The 16,969-nt window shown below is 42.6% G+C and overlaps 1 protein-coding gene across 2 annotated transcripts in view; it reads right to left on the minus strand.

The window, feature by feature from the left end:
* The window catches only part of KIAA1958, a gene marked incomplete at both ends in the record, with an annotated part of 77,751 nt that extends 65,527 nt beyond the window's left edge, over positions 1–12,224 (minus strand). For both annotated transcript variants that reach the window (XM_080708504.1, XM_080708503.1), the window contains one exon: positions 11,054–12,224. In XM_080708504.1, coding sequence (XP_080564630.1) covers positions 11,054–12,224 — 1,171 coding nt within the window. The remainder of the gene's footprint in view (positions 1–11,053) is intronic.
* Positions 12,225–16,969: the final 4,745 nt, after the last annotated feature.

The raw sequence follows: 16,969 nt of genomic DNA on the forward strand, positions 1-16,969 counted from the left end.
GAGATATTGTTCTAAACCCTTTACACAAACTAAGTAATTTATGTACACCACAACACCCAGTCTCCTCAGCGCCCTGGAGCTTGTGAAATTCATCAGTATGAAAAGAACGCCACATCAGAACACTGAGAGCTAAGAGCCAGAGCCAAGAGCAACGCTTACACTGCCAAATAACAAGTGCTGCCGGTTCTGAACATTTAGAGACATATGGCCACAAAGAGAATGAAAATCGTGAAGATAAGACGACTGTACGAAGAAGAGAGGAGAAAATAGTGAAAAGAATAGAGACAATAATATCCTCATTCTTAGGTGAATGAAGTACATTGATTTCCCCCATTTTAAAATTCTACACTGGTTACTTGTATATTGTTAGTAACCTAACAATTAGATATTAAAGGTTAATGAAAATGAATTAAGTTCTCATCTTTCATAACAAAGTATCCATGGGTATTTTCTGAAATTGATAAAACATAGAGGTGTATATAATTTGTTCCAAATTCTGGAAAAATAAAATATATGAAAAGGCTGGGTATCTTGGCACATGCTTGTAATCTCAGTGCTTAGGAAGCTGAGACAGGAGAAACACAGGTTCAAGATCAGCTTCAGCAAGACACTGATCCTGTTTCAAAATATTTAAAAAAATATTAAAACTAAGTGTGGTGGGGTGCACTTGTAGTCCCAGTACTTGGGTGGCTGAGACAAGAGGATCCCAGGTCTGCAGCCAGGCTCAGCTAGTCACTGAGGCCCTCAGCAATTTATTGAGACCCTACTTCAAAATAAAGAATAAAAAATAGCTCAGAGGAAAAATGCCCCTGAGTTCAATCCTAGCACTGCAAAAGAAAAAAAGAAGAAAAAAGGAAGAAGGAAAGAAAGAAAGAAAGAAAGAAAGAGAGGTAGATAGATAGATAGATAGATAGATAGATAGATAAGAAGAGCTGGGGTTGTAGTCTGGATGTAGAATGCCCCTTGGCTCAATTCTCAGTACCGGAAGGAAGGAAGTTAGTTTCCTTTGAAGAGTCAGGATTATGGGGCGATGAGAGCTAAGGTGAGATTGTTACTGTTCAGCAGTACCATTTTATAGCTTGCCATCTATTGCCTTGATAAAAATAAGAAAATTGGAAAAGGCAACACAAATTAATGTTTTTGCCCAAGCAAACTATCTTATAGATTTTAAAGGAGTGTTAGAGAAGCAATCTTATATGTGTATCCTAACAGTCAATAAACTAAAGTGTATCAATCTCAAAATCAGATTTCCTCGATCATAAATCTGATTACTGTTCTCACCTAAAATAACAAAGCTTAAAATTTCCATGTAGCCACAGAAGCATACATTTTCATTTTGACCATGCTCTATACTTTTTCTAGTTCTAATATGTTCTTTTGGGATCACAAGCCATTAGTCACATAAATGAAATTTAGATTGAAAGCAAAATTACTGCTGGACCCCAAATGAAGCGGCTGACCTGCACCTGCACATCCCTCCTGAGACTCAGGGGGCTCGCTCACTTGTGAGGGGATGAGGCAGCTGCTGCTCCGCTAGAAAAACAGGTACAGAAATGTCTGAATTCAGGGGTGCTGGGGCTCTGGCGTCAGTGTCTAGACACTGCCTTGCCTGCCCTCGGGCTATATGTTCATTTTATCTTTTCAGACCACAAGCAATGGGTAACAAAGCTGGAAAATAAAGGTCAATGCCTTTTTCATTCTGAATTGGTTCTTGGATTTCTCATAGCCTTAAATCAAATCCAAACTGGCTGAAAGAAAGTCACATTTTGAGATTGATAGCTATTTTCTGTATATGGGTACATTTTGCATATTTGTATGTCTCATCTGTAGGTAAACTTTACATGTAAATAACAGATTCTTTTTACTTCCTTGGCAATAAAATGAAAATACTCTTATTTCAAAGACAGAAAAAGCCAACTGGGAAGATTTTCTTGTGAATGCTAAGACAAACAACACTGACAAAAGGATGTGCAAGCACTTGAAACAGAGCAAACCTGAGTCTGTCTCACGGAAAGCGATTGGTTTGAATTTTCTACTTTTGCTCCACACAAAACTTGTAAATGATTATATATTTCGAATTCTTAAAGTAGGACATTAGTTGTCTGCCAAAAAAGCGCAACATTGCAATTTTGATATAACTAAGCTTGTTATTTGTAGCTGAGTAGAAAGCAACTCAAATAAATGATGTGGAATGGGTTGCCGATAGCGTTCTGCACTTTTAATCTCCATCTGAAAGGGCGCTGGCTTTCCTTTATCACCGTGGCTTAATTGTTTGCCCAGCCACTGTTACTCATCCATCATCCTGGAAACAGTCCTAATAAATGTGTTATCTAACGGCAACCAATTCAGTAATTCAGTCTGATTAACAGCATCTCGGTTCAGGGAATATTTGAAACACAGTTTTGTTTTTATTAAGTTGGGGTGTTACGAGAGGTCCAGGGTTGGATGTCTCTCCCATCACAGTGTAGGTAGCAGGAGAACATCAACTGTGTTTCTGCCTTGTTTGTTGCCCTATCTGTGGGTCCCAACCTGAGCTTGATACTTTGTGAGTTTCCAATGGGTATTTATTGAATGACAGGAGGCATACATTTCTTGTGGAATAAAAATATATATAAGATAATATGAGGGTATGTATGTATTTGCAATATATACACCTTAATTGAGCTTTAAAAGCTTGCTAAAGCTGGGCGTGGTGGCACAGGCTTGTAATCCCAGCATTCAGGAGGCTGACACCAAAGGATCTCGGTTCACGGACAGCCTCAGCTACTTAGTGAGGCCCTTCGCAACTCAGTGAGACCCTGTTTTAAAATAAAGAATAAAAAATAGGGCTGAGGATGTAGCTCAGAGGAAATAAAAAAAAAGCTTGCTTAAAGCTGGAAAGTCTTTGTGGTGCACACTTGTAATTCCAGTAATTGGGAGGCTGAGACGAGAATCACAGGTTCAAGCCAGCTTCAGCAAGTAGTGAGACTCTCCTCAATCTAGTGAGAATTTGTTTCAAAATAAAAATAAAGCGCCGGGCGTGGTGGCGCACGCTTATAATCCCCACGCTTGGGAGGCTGAGACAGGAGGATCCCGCAGGTTCGAAGCCAGCCTCTCTGGCATAAGAGACCCTGTTTCCAAATTAAAAAAATAGGTGTCTGGGAGTGTAGCCCCAAGGTAGAAGGGTTTCCAGGAACCCCAGTACCACCAAAATAAATAAACAAACAAATAAATAAATAAAATTTAAAAAATAAAAATAAAATAGGGCTGGGAGCATAGCTTGGAGGTGGAATGCCCCTGGGCTCAATCCCTTAGTAACACACACACACACACACACACACACACACACACACACACACACATAAATAAATGTTTGTTAAATTCAATTTTATACTAGTAATTCCTAAAAAAAGTATAAGTGGTTCAGACTACATTCCTACACTCTGAATGCATTTTGTTTTATATGAAATATAATCAAACTATAAAAATTAGAAGAAAAAGAAAGATCAATAAAAACTAGAAATAGATTCAATTATAAATAAAACTGTGGTAAATTAATCAAACCAGTGGCAAATGAAAGCTATTCAATAAATAATCCTGGACTCTGGACAAAAAGAATGGCATGAGATTGCTCCTCTAAATATATCCTAGTTGTAGAGCCAGGCGTGGTGGCGCACGCTTGTAATCCCAGTGCTTGGGAAGCTGAGACAGGAGGATTGTACAGGTTCGAAGCCAGCCTCAGCTACTTAGTGAGGCTCTCAGCAACTTAGCAAAACCCTGATTCCATAAAATATAAAATAGGTCTGGGAGTGTAGCTTGGAGGTAGAAGGATCCTGGGTTCCATCCCCAGTACCACAATAAATAAATAAATAAATCCTAGTTGTAGAGTTAAATGTCAAAAAAGAAAGAGGAGAGGAGAAGAACATAAAATCATAAATGAAACAGAGGAAAATAGAGACAACTTTAATTTTTTTCTATTGTAATGTTGGGAATTGAACTCAGGGGCTCCTGCATGCTATGCAAGTGATCTACCACTGAGCTACACACATGATCATAAGGTAGGAAAAGGGCTTCTTAAACAAAATACAGAAGACAGAAAAGATTACAGCTAAGCAGATGTGGAAAGACTAGTCTTCATAAAAATTAAGAAAATCCATACTCACAATAAATACCATTAACAAAATTAAAAGGTAATGTTTTCCAATATGACAGCCCATGAGTATTTAATGCGTTTATGTACAGCATAGCAACATTTAGTCAATGACTACAATGACCTCAGTCTCACCTGATAACGAAGCTGAAAAGTTCCTATTGCCTAGTGACGTAGCCATCATGAAGTCATAGTACAACACATTACCTAAGAGTTTGGGGTGATGCTGGTGTAGACAAACCTACTGCACTGACAGATGCATAAAACGATTACATACACAATTTTGTATAGCACATAATACTTGATAATGCTAAATTGATAGCTGTGACTACTCTGCATGTATTTGCTATACTATACTTTTTAGTCATTATTTTAGAATATATCCCTTCTATTTGTAAATAAGCAATACAACAAAAAGAAGTTAACTAAAACAGCCTCATACATGTCCTTTAAGAGGTACCAGAAGGCACTGTTGTCATAAGAGAGGACAGCTCGAGTCTGTCTTCAGTTTTTATCCAAAACAGTTTAAAAAGTTAAAACAAAATTTCTTTAAATAGAAAAAGCTTATAGAATAAGAACATATTTAATTAGAAAATCTTTGTCCAGCTGTACCATCTATTTGTATTTTGAGCTAAATGTTACAAAAGATTAAAAAAATTTTAAAAATTTTAAAGTTTACAAAGTAAAAAAGTTATACTAAGCTAAGGTTCACTTATTACTAAAGAGCTTTTCAAAGTAAGTTTAGTGTAGCCTGAGTGGTAGTGCACAGTAATGTCGGAGGCCTTACACACACTCCCAACTCACCCACTGGCTTGCCCAAGACAACCTCCAGTCCTGCAGGCCCATTCACGGTGCGTGCTACTAAAGATGTACTGTTTTTGCCTTTTCTATGTTTAGCTATACAAATACTGCTGTGTTACTTTTCCCTAAAATATTCAATATTGACATGCTGCACGGGTTCATGGCTGAGGAGCAATGGGCTATACCATACAGCTGAGGCACAGGAAGCTACACCACTTAGGTTCCTGTATACTGCACAATCTTGGCACAATGACAAAACTGCTTAAAATGATTTCTCAGAATGTATCCCTATCACTGATACATGACTATATAAAAAGAACATATATTAATCTATTAGAAAGATATAAAAATGTTATCAAATGAAAAATACATATAAAAAATCTGAAAAGCTAAAATTGATAGACCGTTATGATAAAACTTCTGTGAAAAGAGCTGATTAAAAGGTATCCATGCACAATATCTGAGAGAAAGCTATTATATACAGGAGTATATTTAAGAAATATACATTAAAAACCTTAACTCATGATGCAATGGGGATTTAAATTCAGTATGACTAATGTCCCAAATATATTTGAACCCTTCAAAAATTAATGAAATCCAAGCTACTGGTAGACAGTCAATAATTCTCCTCATAATATATATTCTTTTGTTTGTTTTATGGTATGGAGATTGAACCCAGGGGCTTTCTGGTTCTGAGGTATATTCCAACCCTATTTTATTCTTTATTTTGAAGCAGGGTCTCACTGGGTTGCTGAGGCTGACCTTAAATCTGTGATCGCCCTATCTCAGCCTTCCAAGTACTGGGATTGCAGGCATGCACCACTATATCCAGCAATTTGGATTGAGTAGTATGGAAATTATTTCTTTTATTCACATCTTGATTAACATTTTATAACTATACAAGCTGAGTTCTGAACAGAAATAAGGATGCTTTTTCCACTAAAGAAACAGAATTTCAATAGCATCAGCATAACTAAATAAAATGGAACAATTTCTCTTTGCTTCTGGCTGACTCAACAGTCATTTACTTATTATTTATTTTAAAAATATTTAGCCGGGCCGGGCGTGGTGGTGCACGCTTGTAATCCCTGCGCTTGGGAGGCTGAGACAGGAGGATCACACGGGTTCAAAGCCAGCCTCAGCTACTTAGTGAGGCTTTCAGCAACTTAGTGAGAGACTCTGTTTCCAAATAAAATATAAAATAGGTCTGGGAGTGTAGCCTGGAGGTAGAAGGCCCCTGGGTTCCAACCCCAGTACCACCAAAAAAAAAAAAAAAAAAAAAAAAAAAAGCTGGGCATGGTGGCACATGATTGTAAGTTTCTGAGGCTGGCCATGAACCTGTGATCCTCCTGTACTGGGATTACAGGCATGCACCATCATACCTGGCTTAATCAGGTTTTCATTTATTGTTTCTAGTCCCAAATTGTTTCTTTAAAGATATGTGAAAGTTAGCCGGGCATGGTGGCGCACGCTTGTAATCCCCGTGCTTGGGAGGCGGAGACAGGAGGATTTCACAGGTTCGAAGCCAGCCTAAGCTACTTAGTGAGGCTCTCAGCAACTTAGTGAGACCCTGTTTCCAAATAAAATAGAAAATGGGTCTGGGAGTATAACCCAGAGGCTTTCTACCTCCAGTACCACCAAAAAAAAAAAAAAAAAAAAAAAAGAGAGAGAAAAAAAATAATAAAGATATGTGAAAGTAAAGTCACAGTTTACGATTATATGTTTTATGTACTAACCTTGGATTTACTGCTTTAAAGCGATTATAAAAGTTAATTTTTAATAAGGGAAGAAAAACCTATCGGAGTATAATATACACAATAATAAAAGAATTAAAATTACTTCTTTGTCAAATAGGCTGGATTTGTTTTCTAAATCATTACACTTTAAAACATTCAAATGTCTTAGAACTGAGGGTCAGGCATCTTGCTTTGCAGGTCAGTGGAAGGTGTGAGACACAATTAACAGGCTAGTGAACAGGACCACTCTGTAAGACACTTTTCTGAATTATACCCTTAAGTACAAAATGAGAATGTAGGAAACTCTGCCGGGCTATGTCTCCTATTTATTGAGTAGAAAAAAAAAAGGGAGGAATAAATAAATAAATAAGCCAGATTCACAACTGTTTTAGTGAAAAAGCACTACATATATTACTCATGTACAAGTCATATTTCCTAGCCCATAAATGTTCACTAGCCTAATAAAGATAATTATCCAACAAACAATGTAAATAACAAATGAAGATCAATTCATTATTAGTGTGTGTGTGTGTGTGTGTGTGTGTGTGTGTGTGTGTGTGTGTGTTACTGGAGATGGAATCAGGGGCCTTCTACCTCGAGCTATAGTCCCGACCAATTTTATATTTTATTTGGAAACAGGGTCTCACTAAGTTACTGAGAACCTCACTAAGTGGCTGAGGCTGCCTTCAAACCTGCACGATCCTCCTGTCTCAGCCTCCCAAGTACTGGGATTACAAGCATGTGCCACCATGCCCAGCTCAATTCATTATTTAATGATTAAAAGAATTCTTTTTTTCCCCCAGTACTAGGGAACCATGGGCATTCTCCTTCTATCCTCAGCCATATTTTTTATTATTTATTTTGAAATGGGGCCCCACGAACTAGCTGAGGCTCACTTCAAACCTGTAATCCTCCTGTCTCAGCCTCCCAAGTACTGGGATTATAAGCATGTACTACCACACATCTGGCAAAATAATTTTTTTTTAAAGAAAGAAAAAGATAACCCATAGAATAAAATACTTTCAAATTATGTCTGAGAATGCACTTATATTCAGAAAAAAGAATTTTTTTGTGTGTGTGGTACTAGGGATGGAACTCAGGAGCATTCTACCTCCAAGCGACATCCCCCGCCCTATTTTTTAATTTCTTATTTTGAAACAGGGTCTGAGTTGCAAAGGGGCTCACTAAGTAGCTGAGGCTATCTGTGAACCGTGATCCTCCTGTCTCAGCCTCCCAAATGCTGGGATTACAAGTGTGCACCACCATGCCTGGCCATAAAAAACTTTTATAATTCACCAGTAAAATGGACAAAGGATTTGAATAGACATTTTTTAAAAGATACAAAAATGGCCAATAAGCACATGAAAACATGACCAATATTAGCAGTCTTCCGAAAAAATACAAATAAAAAACATAGTGAACCAGGTATGGTGCTGCACACCTATAATCTCAGTATATGGGAGGCTGAGACAGGAGGATTGCAGGTTTAAGGCCAGCCTCAGTAACTTAGTGGGTCCCTGTTTCAAAATGAAAAGGATCCAGATCTGGTGGCACATACCTGTAATTCTATTATTTGGGAGGCTGAGAGAGAAGCAGCACAGGTTCGAGTATAGCCTCAGCAATGTAGCAAGGCTCAGAGCAACCTAGCAAGACCCTCTTTCCAAAAAGAAAAAAAGAAAAAGAAAGGAGCCGGGCATGGTGCATGCTTGTAACCCCAGCATTTGGGAGGCGGAGACAGGAGGAATGTGGTTCGCAGGCAGCCTCAGCTACCTAGTGAGGCCCTCCAGAACTTAGTGAGACCATGTTTCAAAATAAAGAATAAAACATAGGACTGGGGATGTAGCTTGAAGGTGGAGTGTCCCTGGGTTTCATCCTCAGTATCGCAAAAAAGAAAAAAGAGAAAGAAATGGCTGGGAATGTATCTTCAAGGCAGGATGCCCTTGGATAAATTAATAATAATCAATAAATTTTAAAAAGGGTTGGTAATGTAGCTCCAAGGTAGAATGCTCCTATTTTCAATTCCTAATTCAATAACAGTAATAATAATAATAATATTAGTAAAAGTACATTACTTCAAATACCCAATAGTATTGCAATCATTTTTTTTTCCTGTGGTGCTGGGGTTCCTGGAAGCCCTTCTACCTCCGGGCTACACTCCCAGACCTATTTTATATTTTTTATTTGGAAACAGGGTCTCTTAAGCCAGCGAGGCTGGCTCCGAACCTGCGCGATCCTCCTGTCTCTGCCTCCCAAGCGCGGGGATTACAAGCGTGCGCCACCACGCCCGGCTTACTATCATTTTTTTTTTAAACATGGAAACTAATAAATGTTAGTGACAGTGTAGAGAAATATAAGTTTTTATGCATTACTGATGAGACAATAAAATGGTGGAACTGCTTTGAAAAATAGTTTGACATTTCCTCAAAACGTTAGTTACCACAGAAGCAAGCAATTCTCCTCGTAGGTAGTTGTCCTAGCAAGATGAAAATACATACCCATACAAAAAATTGCATATAAATGTTCACAGACAATAGACAAAAGAGTTAAACAACCCAAATGTCCATCAGTTCATATTTAAGAAAAAAGATATACTTATACAATGAAATTATTATTTGGTAATAAAAGAAAAGAAGTGCTGCATATAGGATTAACCTAGAAAATATGCCCAATGCCAAGAGGAGGTAATAAAAGGTTACATAACATATGATCTCATTTATGTGAAATGTACAGGGTAAGTAAATCCACAGAGACAGAAAGTAGATTAGTGGCTACCGGGCACTTGGGCAGGGAGAGAGCAGCTACTAATAAGCGTGGGGTTTCTTTCTGGGTGATGAAAATGTTCTCAATTCAGATAATGGTAATGGTTGCACATTTTGGTGAATATACAAAAAACCCTCTGAACTGTAAACTTTAAAATGAGTGAATTTTATGGCATATAAATCATATCTCAATAAATCTGTTACATTGAAAAGAAAAAATAAACCAAGAAGCATAATTTTTCTATCAAAATATGAATGTTTTGCAGGATGTAGCTGTATAACCTTAATTCTAATGACTGGGAGACATGAAGACCACCAGTCCAAGGCTATTCCCATCAACTTAATAGACCCTGTTTCAAAATAAAATATTTCTTAAAAGGATGGAGTAAGCCAGGCATGGTGGGACATGCCTATAACCCCAATACTGGGGAGAATGAAGCAAGAGGATTGCAAGTTTGAGGCCAGCCTCAGCAACTTAGAGAGACCCTGTCTCAAAAATAAATAAATAAATAAAAGTGTGTGGGGGTAGGGGTTGAGAGTATAGCTCAGAGGTAGAATGTCTCTGTACCCCAGTAGCCCACCAAGAATATAAATTTTACTTTTAATGTACATTTTATTAATAAAATCACGACTATACTAGAAAAATTATAAATGGAAAGTCCCCTTTGGGGAATCTTAGGGTCAACATAAAAACAGGAAGAGCATATTTGTAAAAACAACTTAGTTCTAGGAAGTTTCAGGTCAAAGGCACAAGTGCCTCAGACTTCTAGAATGCTTTTCCCAAATATATGACTGTGTGTGTGTGTGTGTGGGGGGGGGGGGTTTGCTGAAGACTGGACCCAGGGGCATAGAGAATGTATATAACCTTAGCCCTATTTTATTTTTTATTTTGAAACAGAGTCTCACTAAGTTTCTAGGGGATCTAGCTAAGATGCTGAGGCTGGCCTTGAACCTGTAATCCTCCTGTCTCAGGCTGACTAGGTCTTATATCCATCATCCCACTCTCCTCCCAACCCATTCCAGTTAGACTCACATATTTCAGAAATGTTAGTTATAGAAGTCTCTTAAATTCTGAGAAAAGATTAAATATTTCTTTTAGAAATATCTGTTGCTTTTAAAAAACTTAAACTACCACACCAACTAAAATAATCATCAATGTGAGGTTCATTCAGATAAATAAGAATGGAAACACATTAGATCTATTGTTTTGCATGCTTTACCCAACATCATATAGCCTCAAACAGCAACTAAATACCTTGATACTGATGGGACAGTATAGAGAGAGAGAGAAGGGGGGGGGGGGAGCAGGGAGAAGGAAAACTTGAAAAACTAACTTAATTACAAAAAATTCAATGTAAGGCCAGATGTCAGCCTTAAATCCACTGTGCAGGATCAAGAGTACAACCTCACAGCTGTCCTCTCAGCCATGAGGTACAGCAACCAGATGGATGGCCTTAATTCAGATGCACTTCCTCTTCTCATGTGGAAGTAATATATTTCATCATCCCTATCTTTCTGAGAATGAAGGACTGAATCCTAGCACACTAAACCACTGGTTTCAGAAGTGCTGGCGGCGCGGAGTTCTAACGCACGTGGGGAGGGACTGGCTGTCACCTCCCATGCCATACCTGGTATGCACTGTGCTGTGGCCTCAGTAGTTATGGTTGGAGCAAGTGGGGGCTGCTGCTGACTGGAGCTCACTTCTGGCTCTGGGTTTACTGAGGGAGAGAGGGCTACCTCACAGGATGAGACCTGGCTGGGCAGATGGGGCAGGAACTCTTCAGAAGCAACTTGCTCATCCTGTCCCGGCAGCTGCAGGGCAGACAAAGGGATACTGATCTGTTTGTTAGGATGGGATGTGCTCACAGGCATCTGCATGGCCACCTGCTGGTTGGTACCATGGGCACCGGGGGGTCCTCTGTTTGGTGAAGCCAGAGATACCCTAGCAGTCTTTGGGATGATGGGCCTGGAGATCACAGAGGGGGACGCAGACATACCATGTGGGTCTAGCTCCGTGCTGATGGCAGACGTAACATGGGGAATCAGCTTAGCAGACCCTACACAGGAGGGACCAGCGTGAGTCTGAGGCTTGGGCTTTGCCATCTGTGTCAAGGACAGGGCTGGCCCATCCACCCCTCCAGTCAGCTCTGCATTGGCCACAATGTAGTAATCTTCTGGAATCTCTTGTTTGATTTTCTTGATGATGACATCATTGCTGCACTCGTCAACCATCTGCGCCTGGGAGCTTGAATGGAGGGAAGAGGGAACGACTCCTGGCCTTTTGCGAGCGAGGCTTTGAGGCCTTTGGGTCTGGGGTTCAAAGTCACTGTCCTCATCTGTAACAGAGGACTCACAGACCATGTCAAACAGGGTGTTTTCATCTTCATACTCTTCAACGGCTTCATCCAGCTCAGAGGGCTCACTGCAGTAAGAGAAGTCACAAGAGTCTCGGGTCCGGTTACAGTCTAGCTTTGCTTTCACTGGTCTCCCGGGGTACCTTTCAACAGGGCTAGTCTGTGTCTCTGAAGGCACCCCAATTATACTGGGGCTGTCAGAGTTAAAACTTCTGTTGTCCTGGAAACAGACCCTCTCTTGGGACCCAGCTCTGCAAGTAGCTGTTAGCGGCCAGTGATAGGCATGGCCTGCGCTACAGCCCCACATTGCAGTCAGGTTCCCATGGGAACCTTCAGAAAGCAAGTGTTTCAGGTTTGGAATGAGGCTGCAAATGGTCCCATGGCTGTGGGCCCAGCTGACCAATTTGGACAGATTCTCAGATGAGGTATGAAGGCAGTCCTCCATGGTCCAGGGTCAGCAGTATCTTTCCTAAAGAAGAATAATCAAAATAAGAAGCCATTAGTACCCAAAATGCTCCTGTATCTCAGTCACTTTAATCTCCTCTAACTTTGATTATTTGGCATAAACAAGTATACTTTGGAATTGTATATAGTTAATATCACTGCATATGGGCAGTGACTGGAAGGGACTGGGGGGAGGAAAAACAGCTAATGACTTATAGTTGTTGGATCTGGAGAAAATTTTTGTCAGTTTCCTTTACTGCTACTAATAATGCCTATACAAAATTAGAAAGAAAAAAGGAAAAGAAAATAATTAAGCAATAAAAAAGAAATGAGATTTTTCACGGTACATTTCCCTTCCAAAATGTCAGAGAGAGAGACAGAGAAAGACGTGTGTTCCGCCAGTCCCTTAATAATGAAATGTGTACATCAAGGGATTAACCACGAATGTTCACATCTAATATTACCCTTTAGTAACTTCATTACTAGAGGCAGAGCCAAAAAGGAGGGTTGGATCCACTCTGGGACGCATGTTAGAGAAGGGACGTCACCCTCTCCTGGGCACCAGAAAAGGCAACTGGCCATCCAAGGAGAGGAGGGTGAACCTTAGGCAGAGGGAGAAGGGAGGGCAGACGGGAGAAGACCCACTAGAGGGCGGCCACAGTGCTCCAGCCACACTTGGGAGCGGGCTCCCACTCCTGTCTGTGAGGGATTCCTGAAATACTGCCTTTCATCCCACAACTAGAGGTAAAGGTGTGTCGAGTGTATTCGAGGGCCCCATAAACCCAAGGATATGCAACTGCGAAATAGGAACAAACCATTCCTACTGAGCCGGAGTCAGATCACTTGTCATGAGTCCTTGCCTAGGTAACAGAGGACACACAATGAGTAGGGAAAAGAGGGGTGTGGATTCTGCAAGAGAGTGGAAAGGTTAACAAGACTCTGGTTAACAAGAAAGAGGACCTGGGGGACAGGTAGGAAACACTGACAAGGAGGGACTTAGTTGGCCCCAGGCATCTGCAACTGCAGGGTGCAAGCGGTGCCTCTCTGAAGACAGGCTCTGCACTAAGGAGTCAAAGCAACTGCTGTGCCAGGCAGCCACTCCAAAATGCATATCTGAGTCTCTGTTTTCTGTTCTGCCCCCATGGCTCCCCATCAGCGGGGAAAAAGGAACTTCAAATTCTAGGCCTGGAATTGCTATGGCCTGAGACAAGTCACTAATTATCTCTAAGTTTAAAATGATAGGAACATTTCCTTCATACACTATTTAAGGACTTTTTTTGTGTGGGGGTCTGGGGATGGAACCCAGAGGCATTTGACCTCTGAGCTACACCCCCTGCCCAATTTTTTATTCTTTATTTTTAAACAGGGTCTCACTGAGTTGCAAAGGGCCTCACTAATTAGCTGAGGCTGTCCGTGAACCACGATCCTCCAGTCTCAGCCTCCCAAATGCTGGGATTACAAGCATGTGCAACCATGCCCGGCTAGCAAGGACTTATTTATATTCCTTTTTTTTTTTTTTTGGGTGGTACTGGGGATGGAACCCTTCTACCTCTGCGCTACACTCCCAGACCTATTTTATATATTTTTTTAAATTTGGAAACAGGGTCTCTTTAGCCAGCAAGGCTGGCTTCGAACGCATGAGATCCTCCTGTCTCCGCCTCCCAAGCGTGGGGATTACAAGCATGTGCCACCACGCCCGGCTTTATATTCCTTTTATATAAACTTTGGTTTAAGTAGAAAGAGATTTGTTTGTGTGTTTGTCTAGAGCTTCTTAAGGCACAGCTCTTGGTGTGGCAGAGACTGCTATTTGCTTACCCAGGGCCCTTTCTCTTACTCTTTACAGAGTAAACATTTTCTGCACAGCAACATGCTCAGCTAGAACATTCCCCAGCTTCCCTTGAAACAGGGGCAGCCCTAGGACAGTGCTGGAAGTCACTGAGTGGCCTCCTGGGAAAGCCCTTTGAGACACAGAGTCGTCTGAGCTCTGCCTTTGCTCTCTGTCCTCCTGTTTTCCTTCTTGAAGCAAGAACCTGAGGTGGAAGAGACTAGCCAGAAGGTATTAGGAGCCCACGTGACACCATCTATTCATCTTGAGGATTCCTTGTTATTCATGAGAGAAAGATAAAACTCTTGACCTTAGTTAGGCCAGTATAGTTGAAAGGTTTTTTGTTACATCCAGTCAAACTTAATTACTAAACACATAAAACAAGACATTCATCTCTGGTTTTTGACATGTTAAGAGTTCTAAATTTCTCTGTACTATACACCAATACAATCATTACATTGGACTTCATAAATAAATTTTGGAGCGGTTTTTAATTCTGTGCCAAATTTTTATGTGTTTTTTCATTTTAACCATAATTAGAAAGACAATAAGCATAGTATACTAGAAATCATCTAAATAGTCACTCCAAGTATTAACAGATAATTTCAACATCCTTTTGCCTTTGAATCTATACTCACATTAGAGCCTATAACCACCTAGGGCAACTCCATTGAATTTATAATTTGTTGGGAAACCTTTTTGTGCTGTATACTTTTGTTTTGTTTTGTTTTTTGGTGGTACTGGGGTTCCTGGAAGCCCTCCTGCCTCTGGGCTACACTCCCAGTCCTATTTTTATATTTTTATTTAGGAACAGGGTCTCTTGGCTGGGTCCCAGGCGGGGGTCGCATGGGGCACACCAGCTGGGGTTCGGGTCGTGGGACTCTGGACCCCGGGCCGGACCGTGCGTAGCATGCCAGACCCCTGGAGAAACCGGGGCCAGTACCCTGGGTCCCAGGTGGGGGTCGCGCGGGGGCACACCAGCCAGGGCCCGGGTCACAGGACTCTGAGCCCCAGGTGGAGTAGTGCGGAGCACGCTGGACCCATGGGGAAACCGACCGGGTCACAGTGCTACTGAGTGCCTGATCCCACTACCTCCTCAAACCACATATACTGTCTTCTCTTATTTAAAAAAAAAAAAAAAAAAAAAAGGAAAAGAAAAAGAAAAAATATCCGAGAGGAGTTAAGAAAGCTGTGACGGATGCCAGGACACTGGACATGCAGACAAAACTTATCCTAATGCACTGGAACTTATGGAAAAATTCCCTGTGAAGGAAGACTGCTGTTTCTCTATATTGTTAAGAATCTTGGACATCACCTGTAAGGAGAGAGTTTAGCGGAGACCAAGGAGAAAGGCGGTGTTGAAAGTGGTCTCCGCGATGGCGGTGGAGACTTGTATTCAGGAGAAGCAGAAATCGGTTCCTACCAACCTTATTTTTCTGGAGAAATTACACCAAATGTCAAATGCTATCGTCATGCATGCTTAGCACTGGAAACATTCAGAGTGGAAAAAGAGCTTGGGAAGGATTTGAAATGGTGGAGGCAGTGGCAATGGCAGTGGCCAGTACTCAGGGGAGGCAGAGATCTGATGCATTACACCTGGAACCTTTGAAATAATAACCCCAGAGGCAGAACGTTACCACCATGCACCCTTGAGAACGTGGGACAATTGGTTGGGCAAACAGGGTGCACAGATTGGAACCTGCCGAGGGGTGAGGCCGGCAACGGACACAGCAAAGCTGGGATTGGAGCCTGCTGTGAGGCAAGGCCAGTGCTGGAGCCTCTGAGGCTGGGATCAGAGCCTGCTGAGGGGTTAAGCCGGTACTGGGGCCTTCGAGGCCAGGATCGGAGCCTGCTAAGGGGTTAGGTCGGTGCCGAGGCCAATGGCTGACATCAGAGCCTGCCGTGAGGCAAGGATGGTGCTGGGGCCTCCAAGGCCGGTATAAGCGCCTGCCGAGGGGTTAGGCTGGTGCCGGGGCTAATGGCCGGCATCGGAGCCTGCTGTGAGGCAAGGCCAGTGCTGGGGCCTCCGAGGCCAGGATGAGAGCCAGCCGAGGGGTTAGGCCGGTTCCAGGGCCAATGGACGGCATCGGAGCCTGCCGTGAGGCAAGGCCGCTACTGGGGCCTCCGAGACTGGGATCGGAGCCTGCTGAGGGGTTAGGCCGGTGCCAGGTCCAGCAGTCAGCACCGGAGCCTTCCGTGAGGCAAGGCCGCTACTGAGGCCTCCGAGGCCGGATCGGAGCCTGCCGAGGGGGGGTTAGACCGGGGCTGGGGCCAGCGAGGCTGTCATTGGAGCCTGCCGTGAGGCAAGGCCAGTGCTGGGGCCTCCGAGGCTGGGATCGGAGCCTGCTGAGGGGTTAGGCCGGTGCTGGGGCCAGCAAGGCCGGGATTGGAGCTCACCGTGAGGCAAGGCCGGTGCTGGGGCCTCCGAGGCCAGGATCGGAGCCTGCCAAGGGGTTAGGCTGATGCTGGGGCCAACGGCCAGCATCGGAGCCTGACAGGAGGCAAGGCCACTACTGGGACCTCCGAGGCTGGGATCAGAGCCTGCTGAGGGGTTAGGCCGGTGCTGGGGCCTCCAAGGCCGGGATCGGAGCCTGCCGAGGGGTTAGGCTGGTGCCGGGGCCAATGGCCAGCATCGGAGCCTGCCGTGAGGCAAGGCCACTACTGGGGCCTCTGAGGCTGGGATCGGAGCCAGCTGAGGGGTTAGGCTGGTGTCGGGGCCAGCGAGACCAGAATTGGGGCCTCCCATGAGGCAAGGCCGCTCTTAAGCCGGCGAGGTCTGGATCAGTCCACCCGGTAGCCAGGCCACTACTGGGGCTGTCAAGAATGGGATAGGTACTTGCAACGTGGCATGCACAGAGAAATAGTGCAGAAAATAAAAACCAGATGCTTCCCCTAATCAGCAATAACTAGGAGGAAAGGGG

The sequence above is a fragment of the Muscardinus avellanarius genome (assembly GCF_963383645.1).
Source record: "Muscardinus avellanarius genome assembly, chromosome: 13".
Lineage (NCBI taxonomy): Eukaryota > Metazoa > Chordata > Mammalia > Rodentia > Gliridae > Muscardinus > Muscardinus avellanarius.